The following is a 13,407-nucleotide window of genomic DNA, read 5'->3' as shown; positions in this document are numbered from 1 at the left end:
TAACCTCCTACCCCAACCCCCCACCCCATAGTCCTAACCTCCTGCCTTCCATAGCCCTCACCTTCTACCCTCCATAGTCCTAACCTCCTATCCCCCCGTGACCCTAACCTCCTACCTCCGTGATCCTAACCTTCTACCCCCTGGGCCACTGGCCGGTTGTGTACTTTTCCCATAATAGCTTCTTTCAAACAGCAACAGCGGTCATTATTTCTCCATTCAGTTTAGAGGGGGGGGGGGGGGGACTGGACATTTCAGACTCCCGGTCTGTTCCCACTCTCACTGCATTTTTGACAAGCCAGGAGACCGCTTGGTGTGCCCCACTCACCATGACATCATACCTCGAAATATTCTGTGCAATTCGTATGTGTCCACTTATATACACATTCGTTACAGGGTTAAAAGCAACTTCCGACACCCCTCTTAGGTCATTCCAGCACAACTTTGGTTATAAAGTAACCTCCAGATTCTCTCGCTCTTTCGGCTCACCACGGCTGTCACCTTACACTCCGATGAACTCCTTATTGGACCAGCCCTCCGCTCAGCATAGAAAATATAGAAAAGTAAACTACATTGTACAGCACATAAAAAAATTGAGGAAGTCCTTGTGCAGAAACGTGTTGACAACAGACGCAACATCAGATGCTCTGGGAACCCAGAAGTGCTGGGGCTGCCATATTGGTTATTCTCTCTCTACCTAAATGTGAGTGCTATTTTATAACAAAATAAAGGATTTTTTTTTGTTATGTGCTACACAATGACACTTTGCTTTTCTATATTTTCTAAGCTTTTGTCATAAAATATAACTCACATTTAGGCAGAGAGAGTAACAACCAATATGGCAGCCCCATCACTTCTGCGTTCCCAGAGCATCTGATGTCACATCTGTTGTCAACGTGTTTCGACACAGGGTATGTTCTGTATGATGAAATTCGCTTTTCTTTATTTTCTATGCTAAGCATAGCCCTGGTCTGATAATGAGTCCATCGGAGTGTAAGGTGACAGTAGAAGTGAGCCAGAGGTGCCTTAACTCAGTGGGGAGCAGGAGTTAACCCTATAACCTATCGAGGCCTGTACCCAGGCATAGCTGTATTCTAAATCAATGACTTCATGCACATTTATAAGGCAATTCACATTAAATCTATGTTTTGTATTATGGAAACGAAGTAATGATGACATTTTGAAACTATCTAGGGTTTTAGCTCTAAAGAGAACCAGTCACTAGCCCAGTGTTTCTCAACTCCAGTCCTCAAGGCGCCCCAACAGGTCACGTTTTCCATTATTTTGCACAGGTGGTCTTGATCAGTTTCACTGCCTTAGTAATTACCACAGCCGTTTCATCTGAGGAAAATCCTGAAAACATGACCTGTTGGGGCGCCTTGAGGACTGGAGAAACACTGCACGAGCCTAAAGAACATCTTAAATGTGCCCCAGCACATTTGAAGAGCTTGCTGGAAAAAAAAAGAAAAAAAGAAAAATCAGACTTCTGGGTATGCCTGGTAACCTCTCAGCGAGCTAGTCCCTGCATCACCACTAGGGATGGGCTTTATGTTCGGGTCGAACATGAGTTTGACTCAAACATTGGCTGTTCGCCGAACAGCGAACAATTTGGGGTGTTCGTGGCAAATTCGAAAGCCGCGGAACACCCTTTAAAAATCTATGGGAGAAACCAAAAGTGCTAATTTTAAAGGCTTATATGCTTGGTATTGTCATAAAAAGTGTTTGGGGACCTGGATCCTGCCCCAGGGGACATGTATCAATGCAAAACAAAGTTTAAAAAACGGCCGTTTTTTCGGGAGCAGTGATTTTAATAATACCTAAAGTGAAACAATAAAAGTGAAATATTCCTTTAAATTTCGTACCGGGGGGGGTCTATAGTATGCCTGTAAAGGGGCGCATGTTTCCCGTGTTTAGAACAGTCTGACAGCAAAATTACATTTCTAAAGGAAAAAAAAAGTCATGTAAAACTACTATCGCTAGAGCTGGCTATAATGAATTATTGGTCCGGCAATACACATAAAAGTCAATTGATAAAAATGGCTTGGAATTTCCCCACAGGGGAACCCCGAACCAAAATTAAAAAAAAAAAAAAAAAAATGTGTGGGGGTCCCCCTAAATTCCATACCAGGCCCTTCAGGTCTGGTATGGATATTAAGTGGAACCCCGCGCCAAAATAATAAAATAAAATGGCGTGGGGGTTCCCCTCAAAATCCATACCAGACCCTTCAGATCTGGTATGGATTTTAAGGGGAACCCCGCGCCAAAATGTAAAAAAAAAAAAAAAGGTGTGGGGTCCCCCCAAAAATCCATACCAGACCCTTATCCGAGCACGCAACCTGGCAGGCCACAGGAAAAGAGGGGGGGACGAGAGAGCACCCCCCCTCCTGAACCGTAGCAGGCTACATGCCCTCAACATTGGGAGGGTGCTTTGGGGTAGCCCCCCAAAGCACCTTGTCCCCAGGTTGATGGGGAAAAGGGCCTCATCCCCACAACCCTTTCCCGGTGGTTGTGGGGGTCTGCGGGTGGGGGGCTTATCAGAATCTGGAAGCCCCCTTTAACAAGGGGACCCCCAGATCCCGCCCCCCCCCCGTGTGAATTGGTAATGGGGTAACCGGGTTTATGTAACCGGGTGACCCCGCCCCCTCTGACAACACGGAGAAAGCCATAGGGAAGTCCCCGTGAGTCAGAGGAGGGCGGGGTCACCAGATAAACCCGCCCTCCGTTATATAAGAAGTGTCAGAAGAACCAAAACGTCACGGAGACTCCCACTGAGGCGGATCGTGCGGACGGAGCGGAGAAGAAACCGGAGGAAGATGCGGGACGAGAAGAGCGGAGGAAGAAGAAGATGGAGAAGAAGAAGATGGAGGAAGAACAATGAAGGAAGACCAGAAGAAAGAAGATGGAAGAAGAAGCGGAAAAAAGAAGAAATTAATAAAGGACTTGTCAAAAAACATCTCGTGTTTAACCTTTTTGACACTTTTTTTGTGAAATGGTAGGGGTACATTTGTACCCCATTACCAATTCACACGGGGGGGGGGGGGGGGGGGGGCGGGATCTGGGGTTCCCCTTGTTAAAGGGGGCTTCCAGATTCCGATAAGCCCCCCGCCCGCAGACCCCCACAACCACCAGGCAAGGGTTGTGGGGATGAGGCCCTTCTCCCCATCAACATGGGGACAAGGTGCTTTGGGGGGCCTGAAGGGCCTGGTATGGAATTTAGGAGGACCCCTACACATTTTTTTTTTAAATTTTGGTTCGGGGTTCCCCTGTGAGGAAATTCCATGCCGTTTTTATCAATGAACTTTTATGTGTATTGCCGGACCGACAATTCATTATAGCCGGCGCTAGCGATAGTAGTTTTACGTGACTTTTTTTCCTTTAGAAATGTCATTTTGCTGTCAGACTGTTCTAAATATGGGAAACATGCTCCCCTTTACAGGCATACTATAGACACCCCTCCCAGGTATGAAATTTAAAGGAATATTACACTTTTATTGTTTCACTTTAATCATTATTAAAATCACTGCTCCTGAAAAAACGTCAGTTTTTAAAACTTCTTTTTGCATTGATCCATGTCCCCTGGGGCAGGACCCAGGTCCCCAAACACTTTTAATGACAATAACTTGCATATAAGCCTTTAAAATGAGCACTTTTGATTATTCATGTTCGTGTCCCATAGACTAACCGTGTTCGAACAAATTTTTTGCCTGTTCGCATGTTCTGGATGTGAACCGAACTGGGGGGTGTTCGGCTCATCCCTAATCACCACCATGTCCTGTAGTACTGTAGGACCCATCCTTGTTCAGGAAGGAGACAATAGCAGCATTTCACACATTTTACTGACAATTTGCCGGTGTAATATAAAAATGGCTGTGCAACAGGGGCGTCGCTAGGGGGTGGCTATTGGGGCTACAGTCCCGAACCTGGGGCCCATAGCCCCGAGTCTCTTGCCGCAGGGTCCCTGCCTAACCAGTGGGTCGCGGCCACAGCTGCTGAGGCGAGCGGGCTGGTTGCATGAGACAGGCGGAAAAGAGGAGGAAAGTGAGCAGGCGGACAAGCAAAGATGACATCTCTCTCCGCCCGCTCCACATCAGCGCTCTTCACAGCCGGGCCTCTTCAATGTGGGAGCAAAGTGCGGCTGGAGCAGAGAGATGACATCATCTCTCACTGTCCGCAACACATCAGCACTCTTCCGCCCTCACAGCACGGTGGAGATCACGTGCTTTCTGTCATCGGTGGAGCTCCACTTTGCAGCCAGACCCCCTTGCTTCAATGCCAGAGGTGCGTCGGGGAGCAGCAAGATGACATCATCCTTCACTGCCTGCCCCGCATCACCGCTCTCCTGACCTCACTAAATGGACCAGTGCTGCCAGCCTGCCACCAATGCAGCGTCAATGCACATTTGGTGGCACTGGCTGGCATGGCAAGTGACAATCCACATCAGTTGGCAAGTGACAACCCACATCTTGTGGCCGGTGACGTGGCAATTGACAATCTGTAAATGGTGGCAGAAGATGTGGCAAGTGACAATCCGCAAATGGTGGAAGGTTACGTGGCAAGTGACAATCTGCAAATGGTTGCAGGTGGCGTGGCAATTTGCAAATGGTGGCAGGTGACGTGGCAATTTGCAAATGGTGGCAGGTGACGTGGCAAGTGACAATCTGCAAATGGTGGCAGGTGACATGGCAAGTGACAATCCACATCTGCTGCCAGGTGAAAGTGGCAAGCGACAATCCACATCTGGGGGCAGGTGACGGTGGCAAGTAACACACTGCATCTGGTGACAGGCGACGGTGGCAAGTGACACACTGCATCTGGTGGCAGGAGATAGGGCAAGTGACACGCCCATGGCTCCCACTGATTCTGCATTATGGTTAGTTGAACTTCATTATAAATTAGAATGTAACAATAGAAACAATGCGCGTCAATCACCCTGACACCATATCAACCATGGCGCCATGATGATTGAAGCACCAACACCAGCCATTGCCTGCAAAATATGGTTTACCACCAGCGTGCCCCCCACCCCGCACGGGTCTGCAAAAAGGGTGGTGACCGCTGCTATGGGCTCTATCCCCAGATCTTTTGCAGACCTAGCACTGCCCCTGCTGTGCAATATCTTGAAAAGATGTTGTGACCATTGTAATGCAAGGGTGTGTTTATTTCCTGCAGGAATCATCTCTGAAACACAATGATCTGATCACATCTCCAGCTAGATGCTGTACCTCACCCTACAGAAGAAGTGGTACCTGTGTGGTCACCAGGAAGTGAGCCGATTCCGTCTCCCTCAGACAGCGGGATAAGATCACTCTCTCTCCTCTCTGGGCTGACGACTCCTGACCGATACGAAACAGGTCCAGGCCCTGACCACCTTCCACCTGAGGAGACAACACATCATTAGAACGTTCAGGGACGACGACGACGAAGAAGACGAAGACGAAGACGAAGAAGAAGACACAAACAAAGCTAATTTTTAAGCTCCGAGATCCCCAGAAGGTGGCATGATGCGAGTGTGGAGAGCTGATGCCCATGTCCAGCAAATACTATTATGCGCTTACCCGAACGTCTGCAGCCTGCACTCCAGTGCGGTCAGCATACAGGAGCACACGAGGGTGGGAGGTGAAGTCACTCCATCTCCAGTGAGAGTCATCACGGAAGAAAAGGGTTTCTTCATCCTGACGGATTCGCTGCAATCTAAAGAGACAATGAGCTGAAGGGGAAAATGCAGAGAAAAAGCCAGGCTGGGGCAGAGTAGTGGTTATAGAGAGGAGGACAGGACATAATAGACCAGGGGTGGGCAATTCCCAAGGGGCCACAGGAGAAGCTGGGTTTGTTGTGGAGGGCCATTTAACGCCCCCTGGTGTGTGAGGTCACTTCCACAGCAGGGCAGCCTGTAAATGCAGTAAAGCATGCTTGTTATACTCACTGTGGAAACTAAGGGGTAATGCAACGCATTGTGTAAAAAGGCATTTTGATCTTGTCCTCTCTGACCCTCCCTTTCTTCCACAGTCCCCAATCCATCTCCTGATAGGAGGCATTTTGCACATGCTCAGTTTGGTGTGTATTGCTAGAGAGTTTTTTTTATAGCACTAAATTTGGCGAAAGAAAAGAACAACCAATATAGCAGCCCCAGATTTTCTGGGTTCCCAGAGTGTCTGACATCATGTCTGTTGTCAACGCATTTCGTCACAAGAGCTTCTTCAGGAAGGAGATTTTTCTTTTTGGGAGAGTGCATGTGATCAGCACAGGGCCAATCAGCACTGTCCAGACAGAGGGTCAGGGGTCAAAAAGCCTCATAAGACAGTCAGAGGAGAATGAAAAATCCTCCTCGGCCGGACACTGATAGAAGTCACAAGACTGCTATATACTGCTGATGAGAAAAGGTATTTAGCAGTTTATATTTACTAAAATATTTGTACTTCCATGTTCTGTGGGAGCTAGATATAGTATATGCAGGCTCCTGGGTTTAGTAACACTTTAAGAATGGCTAGTGGAGGCATAAGCTCCACCCCTTACCTGTGGGGTAAAAAGCAGGACCTGGCAACTCCTCCCCGCATGCCCTCACCTGCATCACATCTTTGTTGCCCACCTCCTATGATCCCTCCCAGCCGTTTGACGTGCAGCACTGCCCCTCCTACAGGGCCAAAGCCTCTCATAAATGGTAGAAGTGTGACGGCCGACCAAGGGGGGTGGAAACACAGCCACCAACTTGTTGACTGGTCAGCGCTGATCCAGGGATTTCTAATTTATGATTGACCTCATGTGGGCGGGACAGGGACAGCCAAAGAGCCGGGTGTGGCCCAGGGGCCATAAAATGCCCTGGTCTAGGGTAGCGGAAGGATGGGGAGGTGGTCAGTGCCAGGTAGTGGAAGAGTACAAAATGGTGGGTTATGGGGAGGAAGGAATAAGGGAAGGTGGTGGTTCCAGGCCATGGCAGAGCAATCGGCTGGTTATAGGGATGTAGCTGAGAAAAGGAAAGAGGGGATGGAGTCAGTGCCAGGCTATTGCAGAGTGCTGAGTATTGGCTGGTTATTGAAAGAAACAAGCAATAGGATGGAGGGAGAAGCTGGCAGTGGGCAGAGCTACGCTGTGGAAGCATACCAGGTGGCAGGTTTTAGGGAGGAGGCAAAAAGAGGAAGATGGTGGTTCCAGGCCATGGCAGAATACTGGTTGGTTATAAGGATGCAGCTGGAAAGAGGGGATAGAGTCAAACTATGACAGAGTGCTGAGTATTAGTTGATTATATAAAGGAACAGGGAATAAGATGGAGAGAGGAATGGAAGGTGGGTAGTGCCAGGCTGTGGCAGAGTACTGGCTGATCATAGAGAGTGGGGATGAGCTTAGATGTGTTCTAATCTTTGCCAAAGCATTCCCCACTCCACAACCACACGTATACAAGGGGTGTGTATATGTGTGGCTGCAGGGCAGTGAATGCTGCCTTGGCCGCTTATTATTGGCCCGGTACAGTGACCGCTTTGTGGAGGGATCGCTCAGCTGGCGTCGGACAAGGATCTGAATACATCTGAGCCCATCCCCAATATAAATGAGCAGAGGACAGGATGGAGGAAGACGACGTAGGTGGGCAGTAAGAGGAAGCGGCAAAGTACCAGGTATTAGCTGGTTATATAGGGAGGAGGCAGCATGGCAACAGATTAGAAACCAGGAAGAGCAGAAGCTGATCATGGCAAAGGGGTGGAGGACTGACAGACAAGTGACAACTGACTGCGGGCTAAGCAGCAAATAACAAGGAGGTGATCAAGGACTGGGGTTGGGGGTACCGGGTGAGATCTGATTCTTGGCAGGGATAGAGGAGGCTGAGCATAAAACTGGCATAAACCATTCGGGGGAATGGTGAGAGTTAAGAGGTCATCATTGTCTAGTAGGAGATAGAGGAGAGGAAGCTCATTGTGTTCCACTGGGATACAATGCAGAGTTGGAGCTTGCCATTAATCAGAGTTGCAAAGAAAGCTTATTGTGGCTTGGGGACAGATGAGGCAGATCTGAAGTTGATTGTAGATTAGAGATAGAAGAGGGAGATCTAGATCTGATTGTAGACTAGAGATAGAGGAGGAAGATCTGGAACTGACTATAGACTAGAGATAGTCACCTCTGTCACATTTTAAGCAATTAGCAGGTTGCTCCCATTTGCCCAGATGCAAGCCAGATATGGATTGTCAAACAAAATGTACTTCCCCCTACCTTCAATTGCAGCATGCCAGTAAAGCGCAAGCATCCTTAGAGCAGGCGGTGTTATCTCCCACTCCTCTTTTCAATATGATGCAGAAATCCACATCAACTAAAGGGCTCATCTCCAAGGTGTTATGTGTTGCTGCTGCCAGAGTCCCTGGAGAATTTTCCCAACACGGCTATGGAAAAATGGGTGGAGGATGTGGGTGACAAAGATGGGGATCAAGGGTCGAAGGCCCTGGAACCTGTCCATGGATGTTCTTTAAATGTAACCCAAAGACCGATCCAGAGTTGCAAAGAAAGCTTATTGTGGATTGGGGACAGATGAGGCAGATCTGAAGTTGATTGTAGACTAGTGATAGAAGAGGGAGATCTAGATCTGATTGTAGACTAGAGATAGAGGAGGAAGATCTGGAACTGACTGTAGACTAGAGATAGTCACCTCTGTCACATTTTAAGCAATTAGCAGGTTGCTCCCATTTGCCCAGATGCAAGCCAGATATGGATTGTCAAACAAAATGTACTTCCCCTACCTTCAATTGCAGCACGCCAGTACAGCGCAAGCATTCTTAGAGCAGGCGGTGTTATCTCCCACTCCTCTTTTCAATATGATCCAGAAATCCACATCAACTAAAGGGCTCATCTCCAAGGTGTTATGTGTTGCTGCTGCCAGAGTCCCTGGAGAATTTTCCCAACACGGCTATGGAAAAATGGGTGGAGGATGTGGGTGACAAAGATGGGGATCAAGGGTCGAAGGCCCTGGAACCTGTCCATGGATGTTCTTTAAATGTAACCCAAAGACCGATCCAACTATATATATATATATATATATATATATATATATATATATATATATATATATATATATATATATAATTGTGGGTTCATCGTTCCCCACTTAAATTGTTTACGCTTGGACTCTGCCCAGAATCATATATACATCTATATCTATATATATATATAAAAATAAATCAGAGAGGCGGTGTGATGAAGATATGGATGAGAATATCCTTTTTGTAACCATATCTAGGGATGCATACAGTGAGATATAATTACATCTCAGGTTCAATTTGTTTTATTAACCTGTTTTGGCTATGTACAAGAACATTATTCTACTTTGCATTCTGTATTGTATAAAATGTAATACTTCGGAATGTGCATGGTTTGTTGTACTGTTAAAAGTTGTTGTTAAACTTTATTCTGATTAAAAAAAAAAAAGGGAGATAGAGAAGGCTGATCTGGAGCCGATTATAGACTAGAGGTAGAGGTAGATCAGGAACTGATTGTAGACAAGAGATAGAGGCAGATCTGGAACTGAATGTAGACTAGAGATAGAGGAGGCAGATCTGGAGCCAATTGTAGACTAGAGATAGAGGCAGATCTAGAACTGATTGTAGAATAGAGATAGGAGAGGCAGATCTGGAGCTCATAGTAGCAGACAGAATGGCAGTTGACCCGGCTCAAAAAATTGGGGCTAAAGCTGGATACACACTATACAATCACCTTTAGGTTTTTTTCCTTTAGATTAACCAAAACCATATAATATGAGGTCAACCCTAAACACTTTCAATTTGTATGCAATCAGGCAGGCCCTTACACTACATAGTTGAAGGTAAATCTAAAGGAAATCGAACAACACAAGTTGTTTAGTGTGCATCCAGCTTTAGTAAATTGCTGAAACAGGTGAAGGGGGGACAAGACAGAAAGGACAGCACTCGGGTCAATGGGGAAACATAGATTGCCAGAGACACTGGGTCTCTTAAAAAGATAATGAGGGTGGCAGGGAAGGTTGGTGGTAAGGATACTGGTATTGGCCAATTATGGAAAAGAGATGAGGATTAAGAGGAAGGTAGCAGGATATTGGTTGGTATCAGTGCAAAGTTTGAGAGTGATCCCAGGTCATGTAGGCGCAATCAGAAAGCAACAGAAAGGCAGGAAACTCAGAGCAGAACTATAGATATTTACCCTCGCTCCAAGTTCCACAGGTACAATGTCCCACTTTCCGTACAGACACAGAGTTCACCGGGCAGGTGAGGGCTGCAAGATAAGAGGACAAAACTTTACCAAGAGGGGACACTCTACACAGAGGACACACTGAGGATAAGCTCTATACACAGACACGTGACACACAATGGAAACACTATATTACTACTATTATATCTACTATTCATAATGGTGATAACACAAAGTACAGCATGCAGCTCATCTATCTATACTGGTGGCCTGCAGACACCATGATGCAGCCTAGCAGGGGCCCTCTCTGTCCATTGCCCCCCAGCTGACCCCAGCAGACAGACACAGATAGTGAACCAATCTCTGCCTTACCTGACATTGAGGCAGGTGCTGGGTGTCTTCGTTCTCACAACACCAAGAGGTCTGGGTGGATCATCAGCTGAAAAACTCCATGTGGCCAAATTATATGCAGATCTAACACCGACAAAAACTGGAGAGAACACAAGAAAAGTGGAGGTGAAACCTCTAGCAGGAGGGGACATCCATATGACAGAGAAGCTGTTTCAGTCCATTTTCCTGCAGCCCACACAAAAGATTTCCTGTCCCCAGAAGCCGACACGCAGTCTTCCAGTCCCCGGAAGCCGACACGCAGTCTTCCAGTCCCCGGAAGCCGACACGCAGTCTTCCAGTCCCCGGAAGCCGACACGCAGTCTTCCAGTCCCCGGAAGCCGACACGCAGTCTTCCTGTCCCTGTAACCCAACACGCAGTCCTTTCCTTGGAACCCAACATGCGGTCTTCCCCTTGGAACCCAATACGCAGTCTTCCAGTCGAAGGAACACAGCATGCAGTCCTGTCCCTGTAACCCAACTCGGGGTCTTTTCCTTGGAACCCAACACGGGGTCTTTTCCTTGGAACCCAACACGCGCTCTTTTCCGTGGAACCCAACACGCGCTCTTTTCCGTGGAACCCAACACGCGCTCTTTTCCGTGGAACCCAACACGCGCTCTTTTCCGTGGAACCCAACACGCGCTCTTTTCCGTGGAACCCAACACGCGCTCTTTTCCGTGGAACCCAACACGCGCTCTTTTCCTTGGAACCCAACACGCGCTCTTTTCCTTGGAACCCAACACGCGCTCTTTTCCTTGGAACCCAACACGCGCTCTTTTACTTGGAACCCAATACGTAGTCTCTCTGTCCCTCGAACACAACATGCAGTCCTTTCCTCTACCTGGAATACAACACAAAGTTTTCCTGTCTTTGGAAAACAACAAATAGTCTTCTTGTCCCTGGAATCCAACAAATAGTCTTCCTGCTCCTCGAACCCCTCATGCAGTCTTTCTGTTCCTACAACCCAGCACACAGTCTACATGTCCTTGAAGCCCAACACATAGTCTTCCTTTTTCTGTAATCCAACAGTCTTTCTGTCCTTTAAACCCTATGCACAAGTATTATTGTCCTTGGAATCCAACACATAGTGCTTCTGTCCTTGGAACACATTTGCAGCCTTCCTGTCTCTGAAACATAACAAGCAACCTTCCTGCCCCTGAAATTTCTTTCACACAGTTTTCCTGCCCCAAGAACCCCATGCATACGCAGGCTTTATAGAACCATATGCATACACAGACTTCCTGACCATGGAACCCAACCAGGACAGGGGTTTTTGAAGGGGACTGCAGGGGGGCCTCTTATGCACTGACTATGGGCCCTGGCTATTAAGAGAACACTACTCTTTGGGAGGTGTATGCCTGGGGGACCCTTGGAGTGGTCTTATTTCTGATTCAAGTTCATGTCTCCTCAAAACACACACACTCTGGGAATCTAGGCCAGAGATCCATGTTTAGGGCCCCGTTACCAACAATGACTGCTTCACACAGTGAGACTCATAGCAGATGTTGAAGCGGAGTTCCACACAAAAATGGAACTTCCGCTTTTCGGAACCTTCCCCCCCTCCGGTGTCACATTTGGCACCTTTCAGGGGGGAGGGGGGTGCAGATACCTGTCTAAGACAGGTATTTGCACCCACTTCCCGCATAGACTCCCTGTCCCTCCGAAACACACAGCTCCCAGGAGATAGCGGGGACCAGTTACGATGCGCAGCACGACTCGCGCATGCGCAGTAGGGAACCGGGAAGTGAAGCCGCAACGCTTCACTTCCTGATTGCCTCACCTAGGATGGCGGCGGCAGCTGCCGAGAACCGAGCGGGTTCTCGGCGTCGCCTGCCGACATCGCTGGACCCTGGGACAGGTAAGTGCCCATTTATTAAAAGTCAGCAGCTGCAGTATTTGTAGCTGCTGGCTTTTAATATTTTTTTTTTTTTTTTGGCAGTTTAGGTGGACTCCCTCTTTAATATCATCAGCTCAAGCCACCTGTCTGGGGTCTCCTTCAATAATGTGTTTATTGCAAGTTGGTCTCTCCCATATTGTGCCTCCTAAGTATCTTTCACCCATTGTTAATTGTGCTAATTAAGTCACCTATTGTTTCTGTCTGTCTGATCATCTCTTGCAGAGGTGATTGATATTGTGACAACTGTATCTTGTTATCGAACCATTCTGGGGTGTTTATGCTTATAATAATGTGTATTGTACTTTGTTGTCAGATAGTCTGGTCACCTAGGCTGGTTTAAGTGACTAGTTGGTTAGCTCATGTTAATTATATCACTGTCAGCTATTAGTTGATAGAGGTGGATTAGCATAGTTTATGTTGTTTGATCCTTAGTTATGTTAATTATATTCCTGTATACAGTTGCCTTTGCATATGATAATGTGATCAGCCTCACCTGATTGTGTATATTAATTCTGTGTGAGTTTTCAATAAAGAGTTTCAGTTCTCATACAAGCTATTGTCAGCTAGTCTTATATGGTCACACCTACTGACTATGGGCCCTGGCATTTGAGGGAGCTGCGAGCATTCAGGAAGATGTCCTGTTATATAATGCAAGATAACATGTTATTACCACATTCAACAGTCATGGAAGCCATGATGGTCACTGCTAACTTCAAACTTAGTGAGAAGATAGATGTGAAAAGAAAGCTGGTTAATGAGATTTGGACAGCCCTGGGTCTTCCTGAATACTGGGGAACAGGGTACTGGACTGTCTGGGGTGGGGAATTCCTGTGACTGCTAGTCATACTGATAAGACTTGTCTAGGGGCCTAGCTGTTAATTAGATTACGGTTTCATTAAATCACTGTTAGCTGGATTGCTGTTTGAAGTTTGCATTGTTCATGTGCTGACTGCCCCTATTTTTGAAGTGTATAAAAACCTGTATTTCT

The 13,407-nt window shown here is 47.2% G+C and overlaps 1 protein-coding gene across 2 annotated transcripts in view; it reads right to left on the bottom strand.

Annotated features, from left to right (window-relative positions):
• TAF1C (TATA-box binding protein associated factor, RNA polymerase I subunit C) overlaps positions 1-13,407 on the bottom strand; it is a 63,723-nt gene that overhangs the window by 21,243 nt on the left and 29,073 nt on the right. For both annotated transcript variants that reach the window (XM_073612570.1, XM_073612571.1), the window contains exons 9-12: positions 10,507-10,624; positions 10,147-10,218; positions 5,553-5,688; positions 5,244-5,372 (exon numbers count right to left, since the gene is read on the bottom strand). In XM_073612570.1, coding sequence (XP_073468671.1) covers positions 5,244-5,372; positions 5,553-5,688; positions 10,147-10,218; positions 10,507-10,624 — 455 coding nt within the window. The remainder of the gene's footprint in view (positions 1-5,243; positions 5,373-5,552; positions 5,689-10,146; positions 10,219-10,506; positions 10,625-13,407) is intronic.

The sequence above is a fragment of the Aquarana catesbeiana genome, linkage group LG02, assembly GCF_042186555.1.
Source record: "Aquarana catesbeiana isolate 2022-GZ linkage group LG02, ASM4218655v1, whole genome shotgun sequence".
Classification (NCBI taxonomy): domain Eukaryota; kingdom Metazoa; phylum Chordata; class Amphibia; order Anura; family Ranidae; genus Aquarana; species Aquarana catesbeiana.
Note: the sequence above shows the minus strand (reverse complement) of the source record. Positions and strands in the feature narration are given on the sequence as shown.